At 41.1% G+C, this 26605-nt stretch overlaps 1 protein-coding gene across 1 annotated transcript in view; it reads right to left on the bottom strand.

Moving 5' to 3' along the window:
- The window catches only part of gpc6a (glypican 6a), a 980820-nt gene that overhangs the window by 701952 nt on the left and 252263 nt on the right, over positions 1 to 26605 (bottom strand). The window contains exon 2 of the mRNA XM_080198144.1: positions 914 to 1072. Within this exon, the coding sequence (XP_080054270.1) occupies positions 914 to 1072 (159 nt within the window). The remainder of the gene's footprint in view (positions 1 to 913; positions 1073 to 26605) is intronic.

Here is a 26605-nt window from a genome sequence, read left to right as displayed (position 1 = left end):
GTATTGTAAGGCAATGCACTTCTGTGAGATTAGTGACATGACGCGCTGTGATGTGCAGAGGAATTTGCAGATTTTTATTTCTCTTCTATGTTGGACTTCAATCAGGTGATACTTTAAAAATAAAACTGCATTAGTTTGTTTAAGCAACCCACAGTGGGCCACCTCAGAAATTCTTTTCTCTTGTTGCCAAATCAGTCAGAAACAATTACACATACACAACACTTCAGTCAACCACAAAGGTCATAACTTGACTTTAATGGCAATAAAAATCAGAAAGTTAAGACAATGCCAAGATCTATCATAACATGTCTGTCACTGAATTACAAATATTAATACAATTTAGCAGAGAGACATTGCTTCTTTAGAATCACAAAATCCCTCCTGTGCAGATAGAGGCCATTTGACCCATCGAGTCTGCACCAACTCTCCAACAAAGGATCATACCCAGATCCGATTCCCGTAACCCCACATATTTATCTTGCCAATCCCCCCAGCTGACACATTTTGGAGTAAGTGACATTTTCTCATCCTTCAATTGGATTAATTTCTTGTAATTCACTGACAACTATTAATGTCCTTGGTAATATACACATTCTGCTACAAAGTGACATCTTTTTCTTCAATAAAAAATGATGTCTTTGTGAGAAAAATTGTTCTAGACACTGAGCCTATCTCAAGGTAAACGTGAATGGGAAAAAGAATCCTGAAAGAGAGTGTTATGCTCGATACAACCTTGTAGTCTGAAATCACATAACACTGGATAACAAAGAAATACCGCAACTTCAATTAATAATGTGTTTCTAGATTCCTTTTACTACATACTTCAAACAACAAGAATCTCAGGAGTGTACACCTGACTTCAAACACTGAAGGCCATGGAATGACAAAACTTCAAAATTACCAATGTACTCACCATCAAACTTCTTATGTCTGGAAACAAACGTTGTGCGTAGAAAGTGACTTGTTTCTTCGACCATGTTTTCAAACTCCAATTTGCTTTGTTGGCTCAGCTGGTCTTCCATTTCGGAGGTGCAGCATGTGTAACCTTGTGTACATATTCGCAGTTGTTCCCCTGCAAGCAAAATTGAAAGCAAAATTTGTGATTGAGCATAAAGAATTTTGGGCTTCTGATTAGGATTTATATGATCATATCAAGTGAGCCTTGCAATGAAATTGTTGGTTCCGCAGATCATCCGGTTCTAATGGATGTGTTCCATGTTGTAGCTATCTCCCCAAGTCTTGTTGAATTTGTCTTTTTTAAAAGGAACATTGACAGGTCTCAATTGTTTCTATTTACACTAGGGTTTAGACTTTGCGGTTAAAGTGATTTTTACTCCAGACGAAATTTAAACAATAATGGACGCATAATGCACAAATGTCTTTCCAAATTGAAACCAGGCATGGTGATTGAAATAAGAAAGTAAATGTCAGTTCCATTTTGTCATTCAGTCTTTTCTCAATTTGTTAAAAGGTGAAGAAGCGTGTTATTTACAAACCAGTCCTCCTAAGTGGATCACATTGCTTCAGAGGATGCAACTGAAAACCTGTACCATTACAATCCAAAAGTATGGTTTTAATTGCTCAGTAACATCATTAACACCAAATGGGCAAAAGTTTTAAGTTTTAAATTTGCTGATTGCTAAATGTATTTAAATTCAAATATCTTTCTCTTTGACATACGTGAGACACTACGGCTGCAATTGAAAACAGTAACATAATCCAATGCTGGTTTTAGAAGTGGTCACGTTGGATGGTCATTTGTCCACAAATTCAAACCTAAAATTGGATTTCATTTTCAGTTTTGGTGAAATACGTACCTGAATGAATCTGCCTCCATACTACATTGTTGATGTGATTACTCTAAACACCAAGCAACTTAGGAGCAGAAGTGGTAGCCTGAATCTTCCCATCAGTAGCAGTGCCAATGCCTGTGAAGATTTTCTTGCCCACTTTTTCTTTGACTGTCAGCAAGAATGGAGAATTTGGTGCTTAGCCAAATCGCCGTTCATTGCTGCAGGATCAGAGAATCCTAGCTGTGGCCAAGGCTGGAGGATCCTGCTTAATGTCTTTGGATGAGTTCTGGGAGAATTAAGTGTCCACTTCAGGGGCTGAGTAAAGAATAACTGTGGGAGGAGAAGGGGTGGAAATTTTAGGTCATTTTAAAAGTTAAATGGGGAAAACATCTCTGTAGTTTAGAGTATAAATTCACTACTAAATAGTGTTTTGACAAAGTTGCATTTGATTGTTGTTATGGTGAAATACTTCAAATTTGAAATCTTGGTCTAAATTTAATGTGCACTGGCATTTTCTCAGTGGCGGGGGGGGCGGGGAGGGCACGCAAGATCAGGCAGGTGCCCACTCCAACACTTTTGCACCCATCACCGAGCTCACTTCCATAATATGCAGGTGGCTGGGCCCCAAACCAGCAGCCCCCCCACCAGATTTATAAAAAATAATCAAGGGGCAATTGAGCTTGATTGAGCCCGATAATGTGCTACCCATGCAGGAATATGGTTAGCGATGGCAGCGCAATGGAAGTGGAGAGGTCAATTTTAAAAAAAACCTTTTCAAAGTTTTCAAAGAGCAGGAAGAAAGAGGGATGCCATTTTTTTTCCCTACCCTCCAACTCGCTAAAGCCTTCCCCCACCGCCACCCCCACAGTTATCACTGTCTTCCGGAATCTTAATACAAGACTGGAGATCAAAAAAAATAGATTCAGCATTTATAAAAGTGCTTTTCTTCACCTCAGCCAATGAAGCATTACTTGAAGTGAAGTCATTGTAGTAATGTCGGAAACTGTGTCAGCTAATTTGTGCATTGCAAGGTTCCAAAACAAAGAGTGACATGAAAAAGAATCTCTTCCTAAGTGATGCTGGTTGATTTTTAAATTCTTCTGTGGCCTCATCCCTCCCATCTCTGTAATCTTATCCAGCCCCAACCTCCAAGATATCTGCGCTCCTCTAATTCTGTCAATTGTACATCCCCTATTTTAATTGCTCCACCATTGGTGACTGTACCTTCAGTTGTCTGTGCATCGAGTTCTGCAATATCCTCCAGACACTTCTCCCCCTCACTTCCCTCCTTTAAGACACTACTTAAAAGTGACCTCTTTATCAAAGTTTTTCAGCATCTTACCTAATATCTCCTTTTGTAGCTCATGTCAAATTTTGTTTGATAATGTTCCTGTGAAGAACCTTGGGGCAATTATTATATTAAAGGTGCTACATCAATATACATTGCTGACTCTTTTAGAAATACCTAGGAGAGCAGAAGAGGACTTAGTTTTAGACCTCAGCTGAAACGGTCATTGCTGACAGTGCAGTGTTCCCCAATACTGGACCAAGATACCTAGATCATGCCTTCAAGTCCCCAGAGTGTCATTTTGCCCACAACCTTTAGACTTGGCTGACAATACATGGAAGTAAACAATACAAGATTGAAAACAGCAATCTCTCCATTTCTATCCTTTCTTAAATAACAAACAAAAGAAAAAAGCCAGTATTCTAAAGTATTCATCCTTTTGGTCTTCAGCTAACCCAATATTCAAATGAGCTAACAAACACAACATCGACAACTGAGAAATCTGAAAAGCATCTGTTGCTTCAGCAACACTTTAACATTGTTTGCTGGTGGCACAGTTTTGTTACTCCAAACAGGTGTGCCATAGATCCCAGATAGAAAAAAAACAATGAAAATTAAGGGTTACTTCACTTCACTGCCAGTATCTTTCTAGTGACTGGTTCTGTAATCACTGTAATTAGTGAAAGGTACTTGCATGACTTCACTATTGTTTTCCCATTGAATCCTCATGAAAATATTTCGCTCATCCACAAAACTTAAAGGCCCAGATCTAGAATTCCCTGGAGGGTCACGTATCCCAGAGAAACCCTGTAAGATTCTGCTGGGGGACCTCTCGGAAGTCTTCAGATGTGAACAGTACATGAAATGCTTGTGGAATTCTTTTGGGCAATTACCCCCCCAAAACTCCATTTGAAAGTCAGAGACTTCAGGTGGTTCTGACTCTCTGAGCAGCAAAGTTACTCAGGAAAGGTTAGAAGGATGGCACAGTGGTTAGCACTGCTCTATCACAGCGCTAGTGACCTAGATTCAATTCTGGTCCAGGTCACTGTCTGCGTGGAGTTTGTATGGTTTCCCTGTGTCTGCATGGGTTTCCTCCAGGTTCTCCAGTTTCTTCCCACACTCCAAAGATGTGCAGGCTAGGTTTATTGACCAAGATAAATTGTCCCCTCGTGGTTGGGTAATATGAATGGTTATGAGGATAGGGCTTTGGTGGGATTTGATCAGCTGAATGGCCTCCTTCTGCACTGTAGGGATTCTATGATTAAAACCACTTTTAACTTGTGGGTAACTACCTACTGATCCTCTGATTACGCCCTCCAATCTCCAAGTATCATTCCCATTCCTCTGACTACCCACCCGACCACTTGGCAACCCCCCAACATCCCCAAATATCCCCCCTGTTACTCCAGAAGGAACTCTTCAAATGCAGACAATAAACATATAACAAAACTAACTCAAAATTATGAATTCAGTAAAAGGGTTTAATAAAGAAACATTATAATTCCAAACTTGGAACCTTAGCCTGGGCCAATCTAAGCTCCCCACAATTCCCAACAAGTTCTTATTTGTAGAGTCATAGAGGTTTACAGTCTGGAAACAGGCCCTTCAGCCCAATTTGTCTATGCCGCTCTTATTTTTTTTAACCCCTAAGCTAATCTCAATTGCCTGCATTTGGCCCATATCCTTCTATACCCATCGAACCCATGTAACTATCTGAATGTTTTTTAAAAGATAAAATTGTAGCCGCCTCTACTACCACCTCTGGCAGCTTGTTCCAGACACTCATCACCCTCTGTGTGAAAAAATTGCCCCTCTTGACACTTTTGTATTTCTCCCCTCTTACCTTAAACGTATGCCGTCTAGTTTTAGACTCCCCTACCTTGGGGAAAGGATGACTATCTATCTTGCCTATGCCCCTCACTATTTTATAGACCTTTATAAGGTCACCCCTCAGCCTCCTACGCTCCAGGAAAAAAAGTCCCAGTCTATCCAGCCTCTCAAACCATCAAGTCCCGATAGCATCCCAGTAAATCTTTTCTGCACTCTTTCTACTTTAATAATATCCTTTTTATAATACGGTGACCAGAATTGCACACAGTATTCCAAGTGTGGCCTAACCAATGTCTTGTACAACTTCAACAAGACGTCCCAACTCCTATATTCAATGTTCTGACCAATGCAATCAAGCATGCCAAATGCCTTATTCACCACTCTGTCCACCTGTGACTCCATTTTCAATTTGCTATGAACATGTACCCCTAGATTTCTTTGTTCTGTAACTCTCCCCAGTGCCTTACCATTAACTGAGTAATACCTGCCCTGGTTCAAGTTACCAAAATGTATTACCTCGCACTTATCTAAATTAAACTTCATCTGCCATTTGTCAGCCCACTGACCCAATTGATCAAGATCCCGCTGCAATTGGAGATAACCTTCCTTGCTGTCCAACACGCCACCAATCTTGGTGTCATCTGCAAACTTACTAACCATGCCTCGTATATTCTCATCCTAATCATTAATATAAATGACAAATAATAGTGGGCCCAGCACTGATCCCTGAGGCACACCGCTGGTCACAGGCCTCCAGTTTGAAAAAAACAACGCTCTACAACCACCCTCTGGCTTCTGTCAAGAAGCCAATTTTGTATCCATTTAGATACCTCACTCTGGATCCCATGAGATTTAACTTTATGCAACAACCTATCATGCGGTACCTTGTCAAAGGCCTTGCTAAAGTCCATGTAGACAGCATCAACTGCACTGTCCTTATCTATCTTCTTGGTTACCTCTTCAAAAAACTCATTTAAATTTGTGAGACAAGATTTTCCACTCACAAAGCCATGCTGACTGTCCCTAATCAGGCTTTGCATCTCTCAATGCCTGTAGATTCTGTCTCTCAAAAAACCTTCCAACAATTTACCCACACAGATGTGAGGCTCACTGGCCTCTGGTTCCCAGGCTTTTCCCTGCTGCCATTTTTAAATAAAGGCACAACATTTGCCACTCTCCAATCTTCAGGCACCTCATCCATGATTATCGATGATTCAAATATCTCGACCAGGGGACCTGCAATTTCCTCCTTAACCTCCCACAATGTCCTGGGATACACCTCATCAGGTCCCGGGGATTTATCTACCTTGATGCGCTTTAAAACTTCCAGCACCTCCTTTTCTGTAATATGTACACTCCTCAAGACATCACTATTTAATTCTCCAAGTTCCCTAACATCCATACTTTTCTCAACAATAAATACTGATGAGAAACATTCATTTAGTCTCTCACCCATCTCTCGTGGATCCGCACATAGATTATCTTGTTGATCCGTAAGAGGCACTACTATCTCCCTTGTTATTCTTTTGCCTTTTATGTATTTGTAAAAGCTCTTTGGATTCTCCTTTGCCTTCTCTGCCAAAACAATTTCGTGTCCCCTTTTTACCCTCTTGACTTATTTCTTAACTCTAGCCCTACACCTCCTATACTCTTCAATAGATTGACTTGATCCCAGCTGCCTATGCACGTCATGTGCCTCTTTCTTCTTCTTCACCAGGGCCTCAATATCCTGAGTCATCCAGGGCTCCTGACTTCTGCCAACCTTGCCCTTCACTCTAAAAGGAATATGTTTACCCTGAACCCTGATTAAACACTTTTGAAAGCATGCCACTTACCAGACGTCCCTTTTCCTTCCTACAGACTCCCCCAATTAACTTCTGAAGGTTCCTGCCTGATACCATCAAAACTGGCCTTGCCCCAATTTAGAGTATTAACTTTTGGGACAAACGTATCATTCTCCATAGCTATCTTAAAACCAATAAAATTATGGTCACTGGTCCCAAAGTGATCCTTCACTAACATGTCTGTCATCTGCCCTTCCTTATTTCCCAAGAGGAGGTCAAGTTTTGCCCCCTCTCTAGCCAGGCCATCCACACACTAAATGAGAAATTTCTCCTGAATACATTCAACAAATTTCTCTCCATCCAAGCTTCTAATACAATGGCTGTCTCCGTCAATGTTGGGAAAATTAAAACCTCCGACTACTACCACTCTATTTCTCTTGGAGCTGTCTGTAACCTCCTTCCATATTTGCTCCTCAATTTCCCGCCGACTGTTTGGGGGCTTACAGTACAACTCTATCAAAGTGGTTTCCCTCTTCTTATTTCTCAGTTCCATTCATATAGACTCAGTGGCCAAACCCTCGGACATATTCCCTCTCAGTGTGGCCGTGATGCTTTTGCTAATCAAAAGTGCAACACCCCTCCTCTCTTACCTCCTGTTCTATCTTTCCTATGGCATCTGTATCTGGAACATTAAGCTGCCAGTTGTGGCCCTCCCTTAGCCATGTTTCAGTAATTGCTATAATATCCCAGTCCCACGTACCCATCAATGCCCTGAGTTCATCTGCCTTGCCTGTCAGGCCTCTTGCATTGAAATACATGCAGTTTAATCTGGACTTCCCCTGCTCTCTGTCTTGCTTCTGTCTGGTACTACGATTACTGACACTGCCTTTACTAATTAATATGCTGTCTTTAACTTCCATGCTGTCCTCAAACTTCTCTTCTGTCTCCCTACTGCTTTTGATCCCACTCCCCTGCCAAACTAGTTTAAACTGTCCCGAGTGGCTCCAGCAAATCTCCCCACCAGGATGTTAGCCCCTCTTCAGTTCAAATGTAACCCATCCCTCTTGAACAGATCAGCCCTTCCCCAGAAAAGATCCCAATGATCCAAAAATCCCTACCCCCTGCACCATCCCATCATTCTGTAATTGTTTCCATGGTTTACTAGATCAGCTAACCCTTACAGCTTCTTAACATTGGTCACATTACATCCAATACAAATTTGTCAGTGATTACATTCCAACAGAGTCCCTTTTTTTTCCCAAAATAAATTTAAGACAGCTATCCTCTGCTACCAATGTTTCTTCAAAAGGAACTCTTCAAACACTGACAATAAACATATAATAAATTTAACTCCAACTTTCAAATTCAAAGTAAGATTTTAATAAAGAAACTTCATAACTCCAAACTTGGCGTCTTGCTCAGGGCCAATCCAAGCTCCCCACAATTCTGAATAGGTTCTTATTTATAGTGAGTCAGCTGACCATCACATCACTCTGTAATTGGTTCCATGGTTTACTGGGTCAGCTGACTCATAGCTTGTTACCATTGGTCACATTACATCCGATACAAAGTTGTCATCAATTACATTCTAACATTCCCAATCACCAAATTACCCTCCCTAACCCCCAACCACTGACTAACTGCTGAAACCCTTGACATCTGCCTTGACCAACCAACTTATCCCTGACTTGATCACTCCAATACTCTCGAGTACCCTACCAATTTATCTTACACAATTACCTTCTCTCCTCATTGCTCAAAAGAGGCAGAGACATGTAAATTCAGCCATTTACACCAACAAGTGTCGCTTTGCTTTCCCCCATGATCCTAGACTACACTGAGGGACTCAGGAGCAGCTGTGCTGCATATTTCTCAGCAGGCCTGGGTCAGAGGTCCCTGCATGAAAAGTGTAGCTCCAGTCTAAGGCAAGTGAAAAGGAGCAGGGTGGCAAATGCGACAGTGATTACCACTCCACAAAAGATTCAGCTAATCCAGTTTACTCCTGGTTAATTACTTTGTATTATCTCCCCTTGTCTCATATAACATGCCCTGGGGAGAAAGTGGCCAGGTGGCCATTATCAATGTCTATCCATAATACAGTAAAGATTTCCAATCCTTTCTGTTTCACTAGCATCAGCCTTCTAAAGATACTGCCATCTAATTAAACATGAATCAGAAGCAGAACCTAAGACTGAAAGTAAAATACCTCCAGTTTAGACAGCTGTATCAGTAAATGTACAACACTATTCTTAATTGTGATTAGAACTGAAGCTCTGTTCAGGTAGAAAAATCCATTAACTGTAAAAGGAGATAAGCCAATAATGTTTGGTGCTGTTTAAAACTGCCCTAACTATTTTTCAAATGACAGTATCCTGATCAGCCTTCCTGCTATCCAGCCATTGTAACCGATGGCACATATCTCTTTGAGATATTTGTTGAATTAGGTCTTGAAGATGCAGGTTACTTGCTCTAGAACCTCACTTGGTAAACTGGTTGAACGAACAATCCTCTTGTCAATGAGGTAATGCTATTTTACCTGGCACTGTTCTCATTTCAGTTCACACAGCTTTTATTACATTATTGTATTTGTATCCTCCTGTTCTCTTGCACCATATCAAATTCTCTTATCACCCAGCCTCATTAATCGGATATAAGAACATAAGAACATAAGAACATAAGAAATAGGAGCAGGAGTAGGCCATCTAGCCCTTCGAGCCTGCCCCGCCATTCAGTAAGATCATGGCTGATCTGTCGTGGCTCAGTTCCACATTCCCGCCCTTTCCCCATAACCCTTAATCCCCTCTCTTATCAAAAACCCATCAACCCGCGTCTTAAAAATATTTAGCGAGGTAGCCTCCACCACTTCAACGGGCAGAGAATTCCAGAGATTCACCACCCTTTGAGTGAAGAAGTTCCTCCTCAACTCCATTCTAAACCGCTCCCCCTTTATCTTGAGGCTGTGTCCCCTAGTCCTATTATCCTTTCTGAGCGGGAAGAGTCTCTCCACCTCTATCCTATCCATCCCATTCATCATCTTATATGTCTCAATGAGATCTCCCCTCATTCTTCAAAACTCTAACGAGTACAAGCCTAGTTTATTCAGCCTCTCCTCATAGCTCAACCCCTCTCAACTCCAGCATCAGCCTAGTAAACCTCCTCTGCACTCCCTCCAAGGCCAAAATATCCTTGCATAAGTACGGCGCCCAAAACTGCACACAGTACTCCAGCTGCGGCCTCACCAATGCCCTATACAGCCGCAGCAAGACCTCCCTACTTTTATATTCAATCCCCCTCGCGATGAAGGCCAGTATCCCATTTGCCTTCCTGGTCACCTGCTGCACCTGCAAGCTGGGTTTTTGCGACTCATGCACAAGGACCCCAAGGTCCCTCTGCACCGTCGTCTGCTGCAGTTTTTCGCCACGTAAGTGATAATCCTTCCTACCATTATTCCTACCAAAGTGGACCACCTCGCACTTGCCAACATTAAATTCCATTTGCCATTTCCTGGCCCATTCGCCCAGCCTATCTAGATCCTTCTGCAGACTCTCCACACCCTCCGCACAATTTACCTTTCCTCCAATCTTGGTGTCATCAGCAAATTTCGACACCCTACACTCGGTTCCCTCCTCCAGATCATCTATATAAATGGTAAATAGCTGAGGCCCCAGCACCGACCCCTGAGGCACTCCACTAGTCACCACCCGCAATCCGAATAGCACCCATTGACCCCCACTCTCTGCCTCCTATTTGACAACCAATCCTCTATCCTCGCTAACACCCTACCCCCAACTCCCTGTCCCCTGACCTTCTGCAATAACCTCCTGTGAGGTACCTTGTCAAACGCCTTCTGAAAATCCAGGAAGACCACATCCACCGGCTCTCCTCTATCCACCGCCCTAGACACATCCTCATAGAACTCCAGTAAACTTGTCAGACACGACTTCCCTTTAACGAAACCGTGCTGCGTCTGCTCTATCAAGCAATTCCTCTCAAGATGCCTCGCTATTTCCTCCTTGATGACAGATTCTAACATTTTACCTACAACAGATGTTAAACTAACCGGCCTATAATTCCCTGCCTTTTGCCTGGCACCCTTCTTAAACAACGGCGTAACATTAGCCGCTTTCCAATCTTCCGGCACTTCCCCGGAATCCAGCGACGTCTGGAAAATAACCACCAAGGCATCCACTATCACCTCCGCCATTTCTTTCAGAACCTTCGGATGCATTCCATCCGGTCCTGGCGACTTATCCACAATCAGTCCCTCCAGTCTGTTGAGCACCTCCTCTCTAGTAACAGTAATGTCATTAAGACCCTCCAGTCCTACCACCTTTCCATCTCTAACACCCGGCAAATTATTCACGTCCTCCTCCGTGAAGACAGAAACAAAAAAGTTATTCAGGACCTCAGCCATATCCCCATCCCCTACCACTAAATCCCCCTTCTCATCCTCTAAGGGACCAACGTTCACCCTAGCCAGCCTCTTCCTTTTTATATATTTATAAAAACTCTTGCTATCCTTTTTTATATTAAGCGCAAGCCCAGCTTCATAGTTTCTCCTACCCTTCTTTATCATCTTCTTTGTCAATCTTTGTTGACATTTAAACCTCTCCCAATCCTCTTCTCGCCCACTACTCTTAGCTACTCTAAACACCTCCGCTTTTAATTTAACACTTTGGATATCTCCAAATATAGTCTGAGTTGAATTCCCTCCTTCACGATTAAATCACTCTGTCCTCATATGGTGTATTCTCTACTTTCCTAATCAGTGAAGCAGCTTTTCACTGCACACCTTCCAACTCAGCTGCATTATACCCGTAGCGTAGGTGCCAGAATTGCATATAAATCATTCAGGCCTGTCTTCACAATCCACTATTTTTCCTTCAACTCCTGGTTTTGTATATAAATACATATACATCACTATCCTATCAATTACCTTCTTTAGCCCTGTTCCATACAAGGAGGTGATCTTTACCACTCGGAAGGACAAGGGCAGAAGACACAAGTGAACACCATCACCTGAAGGTTCCCTTTAATAGATCTTTTACCTATGATCAGCAATCAGTCACCCTTACATCAGGGAGATAACATATCTAGATATTCTTATAGTTAGGCCATCTTCCTTTCTAAATACTTAACAATCAAATATCCCAAAATAATTACACATCTCCTCATTTCCAGGAGCTCTTGTCTTCATTTGCTATTGAAATATCCTGGGTGCTTGAGATTTTGTGGCTACCTGCTCAGCTTGCTGCTTACTTGACACACCTACTGGTATAAACCTTCCATTCTCTGTCAACATCAAATTTATTTACTATTTAATGTTTCCTAATGATTTAATGACAGGTATTTAGTGACCAAATATCGCGTCGTGCTATATATCCGGGGTGAAGTGAAGAAATGAATTCAATGAAACCATTAGAATAGATTATAGCATTAAAGCTACTGCTCCACATTTTCCAGTAGAATGTTGCGCTGAATCAATGTTTGTACAACACTATTAAACAGTTTTTAATTCAACAAAGAGAAGGCATAACCTCCAGCGACGCAGGGCACAAAGACACTCTGAAAGTGGTGCATGGGCAACCTTTGGCAATGTCTCTTGCCCTATGCTGTCTGTGTTTAAAAAGAGATATTAAAAAGATCTGTTTGACTCCCTCCAGTTTATTCACTTTCTTCGATGAAACCATTTAGATTTTTATCTGTGCCTTACTCACAGGATAGGTGTGCTGGTAAGGTAGCTCAAGGTAATTAGTCTCATGCATTGTGTGCATATATTGCTGAATAGATACCTGAATTTCAGCAAAAATTACTTTGCTGCAATATTCCTTTTTTTTTTAGCTGTTTTCTCTTCTGCTTTCATGGGTCTCTGAGCTATGCATCATTTTTAGCTGAAAAGACAAATGGGCACATTTCCTACCTGGGGAACTTCCCTTAATTCTCTGGGGAGTGGAACCTGTCATGTGCTTGGCATTTCCCCACAATAGCACAGCTAAGACCAGGGACTTGGCATGTGGAGAATGATGTGCCCTACCATTTAAGTCGCGTAATAGTTTGCACAGGTATCCCATCCACTTTACATTTCTCCTCAAGGAAAATAATGTTTTGATGCAGAATTTTTTTTTCTGTGTATGCCAGAAGGAAAATGAAGCAGCCAAATCACCCTATCATGTTCGTAAACTGTCAGTTATAGATAAAGCATCAAGAAAACAGTTTTAACTTGAAGGCACAAAGAGAATTGAATAATAGTCAACGAAAGGTACCTTTACAATTCAAAATTCACGGACCAGAAGTGGGGTGGGAAGGTTCAGGACAAAATGGGAGGTGTATCTGAAATATTCTCAGTGGGAGTTAAACAAGCAAATTGTTCTTTATCCAACTCATTTTGAAAATAACTCTGAGGAAGGGAAAAAAATGCCTTTTCTCATTTACGAAATATATGAAATAACCTTCTGGCTAAAAATATTATGAGCAAATAAATGCATTTATGGATTGAATGCAAATAGAAGAGTGCTGCAGAACTCATAAATATAAATCAAGGTTATAGATTTTCTCAGTTAAGAAAGGCGAGATAACGTACATCAGTGGTTTGGCTAGAATGTATGTCAGGGTCATAGCAAGGATTCTGTAAGCTGTGATGAAAACACCTTGAATATAAGGCTATCTAACTCATTTAGGAGGAGTATTCTTGACAAAATTTTATGCAAAGGCCTCTGTATGTTTTCAACACTAAATTGCTGTGACAGTTGCATTGTACTCACAGCGGTATAAGCCACCAATGAATACACTTACGACCTTCAAATATTCAAATGAAACAATTTGCAAAATGTACCAGATTTCATAACTTTGCAGTACATCTCTGATAAATGATTTACAGGGGGAATTATGGCCTGCTATCCTCAGCTGCACACTTTAGAAATGCTTGGTATAGGCAAGAGGATGCAATCGACATCTAATGTCATATTGGGATGTAATAAATAATGGTACAGGTATAGGAATTCCTAACTTGAAATGTTCCATCTTGCACAGCTTTGTAATCAGTGGGAAAATAGATTATAGTTAGTGAGGAAAACAATGGAGTCTTGAATTTAACTCATCCAATAAGTAGTAATCTCATGGATGAAAAATATAATGAGCATGCCTGATCTCTAGTTAGGGTGGCTTATTGATCAATAGACCATCCCCCATCTCTTGTGTCAATATCGTACCTTTAAGAAATGTAATTTAGTAATGTTTTTGTGCGCAGGTTTTTTTTAAAACAGTCTGTTCTAACTGGTGCCACTGGGTCTGTAACCGGTAGCCCTGTATTGTTACTGCAGCAATGTTTGTTTTAATCTGGACTAATGTCTTCCATTATTTTAGTGTTCTTTTGGGGTTTTGCAGATTAGGTTGATAGACAGATGTGACATGTGACTGGGTGGAGCTAGGCTTACACAGGGAAATTAAACTTAGATGTTGCTTGGAATTGTTAGAGTGCAGTGTCTCTCTTTCTCTTTCTGGCGTTGGAGACTGGAATCTGCTCGAAAATAAGTCTCTTTCTCTAAAATTCTGTTGTTTGTGGGTGGATCTTTCTCTGGAGGTGGTTATATGAGAGTCCGACAACAGGTGTTTGTCTGGATCTCTGTCCAGAGCTATTAAAAGGCTGGAAATCCAGCATCCACATGAGCATATTTTGGTGCTATTGATACTGAAGAAAGGATTTTTTATCTATGGAGTACTGCTTAAATTGGAACAATAGAGAGGGATAGCTGTTAAGGATTCTACTTAGTCATGTTTAAGTATTTTAATTGGTTTAAATTATACTTATTGTTTTTGTTATATTCCATCTTAGGTAAAGTTTGTTTTGATAAAAGCTTCCTAGTGGGTCAATTGAATCATACCTGGAGCAAAACACGTTATGGTCACCCCAATGCTAATATCAAAAGGAAATGTTAGGGTCCAGGCTAACTTCATAAAATACCTTGGCATTTATGATCTGGTCCCTAACGCTGTATGAAGAAGGGAGAGAAAATAAGAAAGGGCCAGAGTAATATTTAAGAGCTTCACAAATATAATAGCTGCACACAATGTTATAATCACCTTTTCCATTATTGAAATAAAATAGATCTGTAAATCTTATTCTTTTCAAATATCCATCCCTGCTCCTTGTCCAGAAATGTTGAGTTGTTGGTAGGGTATTAGTTAACTGGTACTGGTCACCCTCTGTCATGTAGCAGGAGTATCCAGATATCAGGAAAAAATATGGCAGTGAACAATGTTGGTGATTTAACTATTGAGAGCATTGTGGCCACATACACAAATCTAGGAATTTTTTTGGTACCTTTCAGTACTTTATTTCTAATCAAAAATGCCAATCCAAATTAAGTCCAATCATGGTCCCCATATGAGGGACAAACACTCAAGCTGACAGAATAAATATGCTTATCTTGGGCTCTATCAAACAAAATCCAAGCTGACAGGATGGGGCATTGCACCCTCTCCTGGGCTTGATCTAATGCTTCATCTTCATGATGCAGCTGACTTTGAAAAACTGCATCAGGTAAAGCCTCAGTTTAACCTCATTGGTTATCGAACCCAATATGAGACCAAGGACCCTTTTAGAAGAATGGGTATATGACTAGTTATTAGCCTTTTAACAATATTTCTCAGCTACACTAGCACAAAGTAGGGTTTGAACCTAGGAATTGGTTATCTATAGCTCAGCTTGAATTCTGGACAAACACTCAAGTTAAATGCCTAGACTGGATACACACTCGGGACTCCGAGATAATGTGTAGATGTACTTACATAGAGCATCTCCCCTAATCTCTGATGAAGCTTTAAGGCTTTTAAAAGCAATAGCTCATAAATTAACTATTAAAAACTTATTCAAAATCAAAGAGCAGAAGAAATGCTGGTTATTGAGAGAGGATTAATGTCACTGTAACCATAAATGAAAATCTTTCTTTAGGCAGCCATCAGTAAGGATCTGCTCTTCCTAATATTGTCACAGCATTTAATGTCCTTGAAAAGGTTTCCTCATAAAAGCAATCTTCAAACTCAAGCATTATTATTCCATAGAGTAAATGAAAGTGGATACATCTTTATAAGAACACCAGATTATACAATATTTATAGCACACTCCTCACATAACAAAAGCATCGCAAAGCGCTTTATAAAAGAAGTGGGCACCAAAGGAGGGAATTTGGAAAGAAAGAATAGCTCTTTAGGAGGCTTTTGTATTTAGAGGGAGGAATTGAATCACTAAATAGCTGGGGTGGCACAGTGGCACAATGGTTAGCACTGCTGCCTCACAGCTCCAGGGACCTGGGTTCAATTTCCATCTTGGGTGACTGTGTGGAGTTTGCACATTCTCCCAGTGTCTGTGTGGGTTTCTTTCGGGTGCACCGGTTTCCTCCCACAGACCAAAATGTGCGGGTTAGGTGCATTGGCCATGTTAAATTGCCCCTTAGTGTCCCAGGATGCATAGGTTAAAGGAATTAGTGGGGTAAGTATGTGAGGTTACGGGGATAAGACCAAGGTGGAATTGCTGTAGGTGCAGACTCAATGGGCTGAATGGCCTCCTTCTGCACTATGGGGATCCTATGATTCTACTGTAAGAGAGGTGTACTGACTGAAGGGTCAGCTTAGGCCAGCTGGTCACATGTACCTTGGGATGACATGGACACAGAAGTGACGTATCAGTAGTGGGGTGTTCTCCTCCAGCATGCAAGGGATGCTAAGATAGTTGAATAAACCTTTCTGCTGGTTAGTCCCTTGTTGTGAGTCCATGCAACCCAGTCACCTCTACAGTCATCCACTGATAGTGCAGCAGGAGATCTGACAGTCGCCTGTTGCCAGAAGTGGGGAAGGATTTCTGGTATCACAAGATTTGTCTGACACAGTGGGAAAGGATATGAAAATGTGAGCCTCCTCCTGACATTTCTTTTATTCCTTTACTTAACCAATTAGTACTCTGACCTTGAACCAAAAAATCTTTTAAGATTTAAGCTCTCCTGCCTGTCACTCTATTACTGCCTTCCCTTTTGTTCTTCTACCCATTTCCCCTTGCTCAAATGCTATTACATTTCCAACCTTTCACAGTTCTGTTGAAAGGTCACAGACCTGAAACATTAATCAGGATTTTTGTGGAGCATGGGGGCTCCATAAGGCGGAAAGACCACAGATGCAGACATGCCCCTCTCCCCTTATTTCCAATGGATCCCACTTTCACCAGTAGGGGAAATGGGGTGGGATGAGATGCATAAACTCAAGCTCAAGCTCAGTAGAGCCATTTGACCTTAGTTCTGATTTCAAATAGACCCTATTTTCTCTTTCGCAAGGATCTCAACCTACAGTAAGGAAGTTACAAACCCTTATTTAGCCTTAAAATCTCTTGAAGGGTGAATAAGATTTTTAGTTATGGGGTTATTTAATGCTCCAGCCCTTCAAAAGCTTGTTTCAGTCAGAAGGGAGGTTAAAAGACTCAAGCTGTCAAGTTAGTTGAATCCCCTGCCCTTTCAAAATATATATAAAAATAGCCTTCCTGAATCAGTAAAAGGTAAAAATGAAACTCAAGTTATGAAGTTACTTAAATGTTCAGGCCTTTAAAATGTTTAAAGAATAGGCTGTCTGTGTCAATGAGAGTTAAAAACATCTCATCTATCAGTTACAACAGCTGTTTGTTGACACTGGCCTAAAGTCTTAATGATAATTGGCCGTTTTCCAGAATCTATCATTACCTCAGTAGGTGATCCTAAGTTCACAGTCTAATTAACAGCTCAAAGAGGGTATTAGAAAATTTGATGTAGTATTATGAATGCAAGTCAGTTTTTATAAGGGATTAAATACGTAAAAAATTTTCAATGCTTTGAATTGACTTTTGTGAATGGGATAGTTTTTAATGTAGTAAAGGCTGTAATAGAGATAAAAACCATAATTTTATTTCATCCCATCTTGGTTCCTAAGTCTGCCCAGTGTGGATACTGGGCAAGTTGGCATGGAGGATAAAAGGGCAAAGGGTGGTGGCTGAGCTGGTATTAATTTGGCATAGGAGCTATAAGGGGCCTTCGGGCTGCACGAGGGTATGAGCTGGCATTAAATTGGTGTGGGAACATGGCTGGGGTATGTAAAGTGGACAGGGAGGGGAGGGGATTTGAGGGGTGAAAGCCAGAGGTCCTAACATTTAACAAAATAACTGGGAGTCCCATAGAAGCATGGTGGTCCTTCTAAACAGTCCATTCCAACATTTGGTAGCCCCTGTGGCCACAATCCTGACTATCCTGCATCTGCTCCTGAGGTGGATTCAGTGAGGTGGGAAATGTCTTGATTTAAGAGTAAATTGGAACCATTTAATCTGGTTTTATTTCTGTGCGGCCAAATCATACCATTCAAAATAATCTGAGCAATTAATGAATGGGTCAAAGAATAAAAGAATAAATTTTAAAGTAGTTAAAAGTAAATAAATGCATATTGGACCAGGAAATAGAAACTTGTACATCAGCCAGGGTTGGGAAGGTTAAACTGATTGCAAGAGTATCCAGTTAAATTGAAATCATTAACCAAACTGATTGGTATCTTTAAGACATTACATTCTAAATCAAAATAGGTCATTCCAACCTTGAATAAAGAAGTTCTGAGGTCAAATTTAGCCACGTGTCTCCTTATTCTTGGGCTGATTTTATCCTCCAAGAGGAGAATTTCTATTGGGGAAAGTTTAAAGAATAAAAAAGATGTTTCTCAGCTCTCTCACTAAAGCTTGGGTCTTCACATCACAAATCTGGAAACTTTCTGCCCTGATTAGGACTACCCTGAATGATGCATTCTTCACTCTGGTAGTGGGTGTGGGATGAAATCATGACTACTACTCCCAGAAACCAGTTCAAGGTGGCCACAATAGTTGCTGAATGCCATGGTGGGATGGTTAAAAGACATTCTTTGATCAAGTTGTTTGGACATTGCCCAGGTTATATCCTGTAGACAAAAAGCAGGACTAAACCAATTCCAACCAATTACCAGCCCATCAGTCCACTCTCAATAATTAATAAAGGGATCATCAATAGTGCTTTCAAGTGGTACTTGCTTAGCAATAACCTATTCATTCATGCTCAATTTCGTTTCCACCAGTGTCACTCAGCTCCTAACCTCATTCCAGCCTTGGTTCAAACCTGGTCTAAAGAGCTGAATTGCAGAGTCTTTGTATGCCCTGTTTGTGAACGGAACTCCCACTCACCTGACGAAGGACAGTGCTCTGAAAGCTAGTGGTTTTTGCTACCAAATAAACCTTCTGGACTTTAACCTGGTGTTGTGAGGCTTCTTACTGAGTGAAAGCACAGTATTAAATCAACAAGCTGATCTTGACATCAAGGCAGTATACGAGTGAGTGTGGCATCAAGGAGTCCTAGGAAAACTGCAGTCAAAGGGAATCAGGGGAGAAAGCTCTCCTCTGGTTCGAGTCATACCTGGCACACAGCAAGATAGTTGTGGTTGTTAAAGGTCAATCATCTCAGCTCCAGGCCATCACTGCAGGAGTTCCTCAGTTTATTATCATAGGCCCAAACATCTTCAGCTGCTTCATCAATGACCTGCCCTCCATCTTAAGGTCATAAGTGAGGACATTCATTGATGATTGCATAATGTACAACACCATTCTCAACTCCTCAGGTACTGAAGTATTCTATGTTCAAATGCAGCAAGGCCTGGACAATATCTAAGCTAGGGCTGACAAGTAACATTCGCACCACACAAGTGCCAGGCAATGGCCATCACCAACAAGAGAGAATCTAACTATCTCCCTTTGACAATATCATTGCCATCGCTGAATCATCCACTGGAGGTTACCATTGACTAACTTGAGCAGCCTTGTAACTACTGTGGCTATAAGAGCAGGATTCCTGTAGTGGGTAACTCACCTTTAAATTCCCCAAAGCCTGTCCACCATTTACAATGCACAAGTTGGGAATGTGATAGAATACTTGCTACTTTCCTGCATGAGTATAGCTCCAATAGCACTTGAAAGGCTTGTCACCATACAGGACAAAGCAGTCCGCTTGACTGGCACCCAATCCACAAACAGTAATTCTCACCACCACTGTCACGCTGTGGCAGCACTATGTACCATCTACAAGATGCAATAAAGGCTCCCTAGACAGCACCTTCCAAGCTCACAACTGCCACCATCTAGAAGGACAAAGACAACAGACACGAAAACATCACCACCAGGATGCTCCCCTCCAAGCCTCTCACCATCCTGACTTTATTCTAGCAAATGGACAGGTTAAAACGCAATTGTTTAAAATTTGACATTTTCAATGCATTTCTGGGATTTTGGAGACTCATGATCCCCAATTGTTTAACACACAGAATGTTGCCATTGTCTCCAAACACAAATGTACTTCCTTCCCAGTAAAGCAATGTGGGCCGTTTAATATCTAACAATTAGACCACCCAGGCTTGCTATCAGTTAGACTTCAGAACAGATCACATGACCTGCTTTGTTTCACCCTAAATTCAAATGTATAGGGCGAGATGTTCATGCTGGTGGGATTTTCTGATCCTGCCGACAGCACACCTCTGCCTTGCAGCATAGGGTGGATTCAATGGGAAATTCTATTGACAACAGCAGGGTCAGAAGATCCCATTACTGGCAGATGCAGGCTGCTTCCCACCATCAAGAAGCAGGCTGAGGGAGACCAGGAAATCTCGGCCATAGTCCCAAAACATAATAAGCTTATAAGCCTCATAATTGTAACAAGAGAGGAACAAAGAATTGAACTGGCTTTCATCTGGGGAAATTAAGACTGAAAGGAGACATGATCCAAATGTTTCAAGTACATGAGAAAATAGATAATGATACTATTACTGATACTAGATTCTGTCTACTGAGTAAAAACGATCAAGGGCATTTGGCCTGTGATCTTCAGGTAAGTGTTCTTCAAGGCAGCCTTCACGACACACAACAACAGAGTCGCTGAGCAGAGACAGATAGTCAAGTTCCACACACATAAGGATGGCCTCAACCGGTATCTTGGGTTCATGTCACACTATCCGTAACCCCCACGACTTGCCTGGGGTTGCAAAATCTCACTACCTGTCCCGGCTGGAGACAATACACATCTCTTTAACCTGTGCTTAACCCTCTCCACTCACATTGTCTGTACCTCTAAGACTTGATTACCTGAAAAGACTCGCATTCCAACCATTATTTTGTAAACTGAGTTTGTGTCTTTATAAGCCCTGTTTGTGAACAGAATTCCTACTTACCTGATGAAGGAGCAGCGCTCCAAAAGCTAGTAGGTTTTGCTACCAAATAAACCTGTTAGACCTTAACCTGGTGTTGTGAGACTTCTTACTGAATAAAAGCACAATATTAAATCAACAAACTAGAAACAGGACTACAGATTAGATGTGATATAGAATACCAGATAAATGACTATTTATTGAAAGAAAACTGGAAAACCATTCACTTAGATTACATCCGAAGTCTATAAGGAGAAGTGCAGATAACGCTGTGGTTCTATAATACTTCTGAACCACTGGGGATCCTGACAACATCAGGTTAAGTGTGCATCTCACTAAAGTTACAACATTAGAGTATAGCTAATGTCCTAGCTATGTTCCCAGTAATGACATGGGAGATAAGTTAATTAGATTTTTGGTCAGTTTATTGGAAAAGTTTTCCCTTTGGTGATGATAGACTGATTTTATCTGATCTGTGGAAGTCCTGGCTAATGCTTGTTCAATGCGTTTTTTGGCCTTATCGCCAGGAGCCTGAAGCTGAATGTTCAGACTCTGCCAAGGTTCGGAAGGTCTGGCCAGGCTTCTCGTCCCGACTAGCAGTCAGGCAATTAGGCTCATCAAGATCTTGCTTAACCAGGGATTAAGGAGCCCATTCAACTTTCCATTCAACTTTGTTTCCTGATATGACGGGGGTTCGTTCACCTGTCTGGAGGCGGGCACCTTGCAATTTCTACTGTTAACAAACATGTTGTCCCAACTCCTGCTTCCTATTCTAAGCAAAAAATATCCAGTTTAGAAACTTGAGCTGATATGACCAAACCACAGGTGTCAGCCTGATCAGGACCACAGCCATCCTCAGGTGGCAATGGCAATGTATTCAAGTAGTGTAAAAGTCCACACCTGTTACACTTTTTTGGAACTTTCTACATCACACTTGAGCCACCCAAAATCTTACTTGAATCCCAAGTTTAAATGAATCCAAACTTATTTTTGGAATAGTTTTGCAGTGTGTTGGATGCACACACAATAGGTCATTACATCTAGTGTTATCACGAATGTCACATACCACTGCTGATGAACTGTACGTACAGGTCTGACACCAGTACCTGCTTAAGAGCTATGTGAGCGAGCAATTCTGAGATACATTGCAAGCGTAAGTGCACTTACTCTCCTGCTGAGTGCTCTACTAACTTCCAAATCCCAATGAAATTTTAAATGTTAATTAATAGTCCAGAGATGTGCCGGTCAGGTTGATTGGCCACGCTAAGAAATTGCCCCTTAGTGTCCAGGGATGTGTAGGTTAGAGGGATTAGTGGGTATAATATGTAGGGATATGGGGGTAGGGCCTGGGTGGGATTGTGTTTGGTGCAGACTTGATGGGCCGAAGGGCCTCTTTCTGAACTATAGGGTTCTATTGTTCTAATAGATTCACATCATTTTTTTGAAATGAACATCAATGATCCAATGGTACTTTGTAACCTTCAGCATTTAAGTTTAAAGTGTTGATTTCAAGCAGGTTGTAGTGACATTGCCGTCAGTGTGACACCAGCAAAGCTGCCTCCACAGAGATCAGAGTATAATTTTTAAAAGGCGCCCTGATCAGAGCAAAAAACTGACATTCTTCTCGACCCTACTATGGAGGCTTCAGGGGACTCCTCCACACCACCCCCCACTCTGCTCGTTGCTGGCATCTCCCTTTCCCTCCCACCACTGATCATTGCCAGCATCTCTTTCCCCCGCCACCCGCCCCCCCCAACCCACCTCCCTAATAATCACTTGCATTTCTCTCTTCTCACGCTGGCATTTCCTCCTCCTTTCACTGTATGCTGTTTCTCCTTCACCTCCTCCCCCCACCTCCCCTCCCCGCACCACACACTGGGGCTCCCACCAGTATCTGTGCCCGACATTGCTCCTTGCCACAGGTTAGGGACAGTACTGGGGGGCAGTGCACAGGCATGTTCTCCTTCCCTTGGGGCTATACTCACCTTTGTGTTCATGGAAGGAGACCCAACACAGATTCATAGCTAGGTGAACTTGTTGTGAACTTCACCAACAGGTGGGTGGGGGTGGGGTGGGGGTGCGTGGTAATATGGTGGGGGAGGGTCTGATAATTATATCAAAATTTATTCAAACAAATTAAAGTGAGATTCTTGCCCTTTTGGTCTCTCTGGAGAGAATCTCTCCAGATTTGCAGCCCACGTTGCCATTGTCTCTGTCGGTGACCACAGGCTGAAAATCACCCCCAGTGTCTGGATGGAAACCTGAACTGAAGTTAGACTCGGTTGCATTTTACACACTGCATTGCTCCAAATTCTAAACCAAATTGGGGCAGTGAAACATGTGTAGTGTATTTGACAATCTAAAAAATCTGAATAAGTATATTGTTTTTGTACGTATAATAAAACCTGGACAAATTGCTACATAATACAAGGATAATTCAACAAAAAGTGACAGTTAACATAACACTTCAATGTTTTAATAACCCTACCTCTTCTCCATGCATTACAATGAATTAAATATTGAACTGCCAAGCTTCTCACAAATAATACTGTTAATTTAAACTAGCATCGTTTTCATGAAAAGCAAGAGCAAAATTAAAATAAGCTGTACATCATATTTATCATGACATCAACAATAAGTCTTAGATTACCAAGTTATGTATTTGTAAATAAATTAAGCAACATTCCCAAAATACATTTTTAAGAAGTCAGTTACCCATTATTTTCAGTCTTGTTCAGAAAGAAATGAAGATATGGTTACTGTTTTCAACATGTCACTATTTTCAACTGCTGGTTGATTCATTAATTTTGTTTTTAATTAAAATGTATGGATGCAGTAGAAAAATATCTAAATCAACTGATCCCACACACCCAGTAGTGAGCAACATTGAAAGGGAGTGTGAACTTTGCCTGTCCTGGTTTGCTCTCTCCTCAGGAACAGCGCTGGTGAATTTACCCTGCAATTTATTTGCCTTGGGCACCATGCAAATTTTCACAGCTGGCAATCGTGGCTTTTGCCAAGTGCAGAGCGAGTATGAAGAGTTTTTATCTTGGAAAGAATACCATCAGATTGCATCATATTCCAGTAGAGCTAAGTAATCTTTTCCAGCTCTCAGAGAACAATATTTTCCACACATTTTAATGACATTTAACATGCAGATCTGACAAATTAAACATCTGTGTCTTATTGGAGGCAAAATCGGTCGCACTCACATTTAATACCGCCAATTTGTGAGACTCCAGCAAAGACTTGACAGATTGTGGTAATAAATGGTTTTTACTTCATTTATAGTCAAAAGCAAGTGTCAGTATATGCTTTAAAGTGATTAAGGAGTAGAAATTCATGTTGGGTGACAGTGCATCAACCACTTGCTATACGCCCTGTCAGGATTTCAGTTCTATTAAATTCACGTTCACTGAATTGACAAGAGAATCCTTTTCAAACGAGGAGAGGGCAAAGACGGGGTCTACCCAACCTCTCCTCACCTGATTGTAACATTATTTTTGATTCATACTAATATTCCAACCCCATCTTTTGTGCCTTCCATATTTCTCCTGAAAATTTTTAGTCAGGACTATTCAATTCCTAGTTCTCCTTTTGTTTGAGCTAAGACTGCATTGTTGCCATCATATCATAATCCAGTATGGTAACCTGTGTCTGTAGCTCACCAACCTTATTTACACTTTGAGAAATCACACAAATTTACCACCAACCTATTTCAGTCTGCCTTACTTTCCTTCCCTGCCTAGCCCATTTTATTGCTGACCTATTCGGAATATAGTAACATAGCAGAAGTAGTAGGTCAATTCAGCCAATTAAGCCTGATCCATCATTCTATACAATCATGGCTGATCATCTATTTCAATGCCTTTCTCTCACACTATCCCCATAGCACTTTTTTTGCCAGTGGTATTATACTCAATGACTGAATTTCCTCTGGGGCAGAAAATTCCAAAAATTCACAACCCACTGAGTAAATTCATCTTAATCTTAAGTTTCTCTGCCCTTATTCTTTGCTCTAGTACTCTGCCTCCTTCAATTCGTTGTGCACCTTGGTATATTTATGTGATATTTCATTCTGCTTCCAATCCTCATGCCAAACTAATTTAAACTCTCTCCAACAATAATAGTTGAATTCTCTTCAAAGACTTTAGTTCAAATGCAACCTGCCCTTTTCGACAGGTCTCTTTTGCCTCAAATCAGCTCCAATAATATCCCATGAGCCTGAAATCCTGTATCTTGTACCATTTCTTTTATACACATTAACCTGCTTTATCTTAATGCTCCAATATTCATTCATGCCTGGTGCATTGAATCCCCAAAAAGATGTGTGATGACCACAGTACACAATTAAACCAATTCATTCATTGAGATGCAAACAGCATGATAAATTCATGCTGCCTGCTGTTTTACCTGATTGCTGCATGCAGCAGCACTACCCACACTGTTGATTGGATGCACACATCAGCATGGGGCCTATTATCGCGAGCAGCTAGCGCTACTTTACAGTGGCCCGCACCCCTGTTAAAAGGGCACATTTCAAAACCGATTCAGTACACTAATTCTTTGAGTAAAGGCTGAACACGTGAGAGAGCTTACACCAATTATTAGGCAAGATGCTGACAGTGCTGGTGTAAGAGGTGGAAAGGAGGAAAGATGTCCTGTGTCAGCAGCAGGATAGGAGCAACTGCTCAAGAAGCAGCGGTGGAGATGAACTTCAAGAATGTTGCTCCAAAAAAACATGGATTCAACACAGGGAGACATGTAATTATTGCACACAAGTGGTCAAGATCAGTCATCTCATTTACAAGTGACTTATCAGACCAGACTTTGAAATCAACCAGTAGCCTTGTCCACTGCTCTATTCGCTATGCTCCAATCTACCAAGTCTCTATCAATCACTATTCAACCTAACCTGTTAGGTTAGCCTGTTTGATAGCAGGCAACAGTAAAGAATGGAAGAGGACTGTGCTGGCCATTATGGGAAGAGACACTGCTGAGACTGAGGCCACAATGGCAATGATGTGGCTGATAGGGTATAAGGATACCTAATTCTCTTTCTCTCATTCCATTAATCTTCCTCATACCACAATCAATGAAACTGGGCCAAATGATTTATTTTTTTGACACAATTGCAATTATTAAATGGAATGTTAAAAACTAAGAGTTCAATTCGTTTATTAACTTTGGAATTCAAGAGAAAAAAGAACAAATTATGTTTTATTCATTGCATTTTCCACTGAGTTTGTCCCACAGGATAAGCCAAAGGCAAAAACGAAACTAATAAGTCATTCTGCTTGTCCTCTGGAGTAAATCATCATTCTAGAGGATCTTTTATTCCCTAAGCTTTCAGGTCAATTAAAGAAAGAATGCAAACCAAACATGCTGATAATTAGTTAACTGTCGCTTCATTAAATGTTCCTTTGGGAAAATTAATTTACAACAAGTCTTGACCTTAGCATCTTTGATAGAACTAACATAATAAGATATGGAAACAGAGACAATCCTGAATTCACTATGTTTTTGAACATACTACAAAAGGGGAAACTCTCTGGAGACAGTTTTAATGAGACAACTGAGAGCCTCTCCACTTCTGTGCAGCCTTGTTTTATTTTTTGCCATTCTTTAACATTGAACACCAGGTTTCTGACACGATCATGAGTGTGAAGAGCAATTAGCTTTGCTCCATCTCC

Source organism: Carcharhinus amblyrhynchos, chromosome 10 (genome assembly GCF_965287045.1).
Source record: "Carcharhinus amblyrhynchos chromosome 10, sCarAmb.v2.hapA, whole genome shotgun sequence".
Classification (NCBI taxonomy): domain Eukaryota; kingdom Metazoa; phylum Chordata; class Chondrichthyes; order Carcharhiniformes; family Carcharhinidae; genus Carcharhinus; species Carcharhinus amblyrhynchos.
The sequence above is the reverse complement of the archived record's forward strand: the minus strand, read 5'-3'. Positions and strand labels throughout refer to the sequence as shown.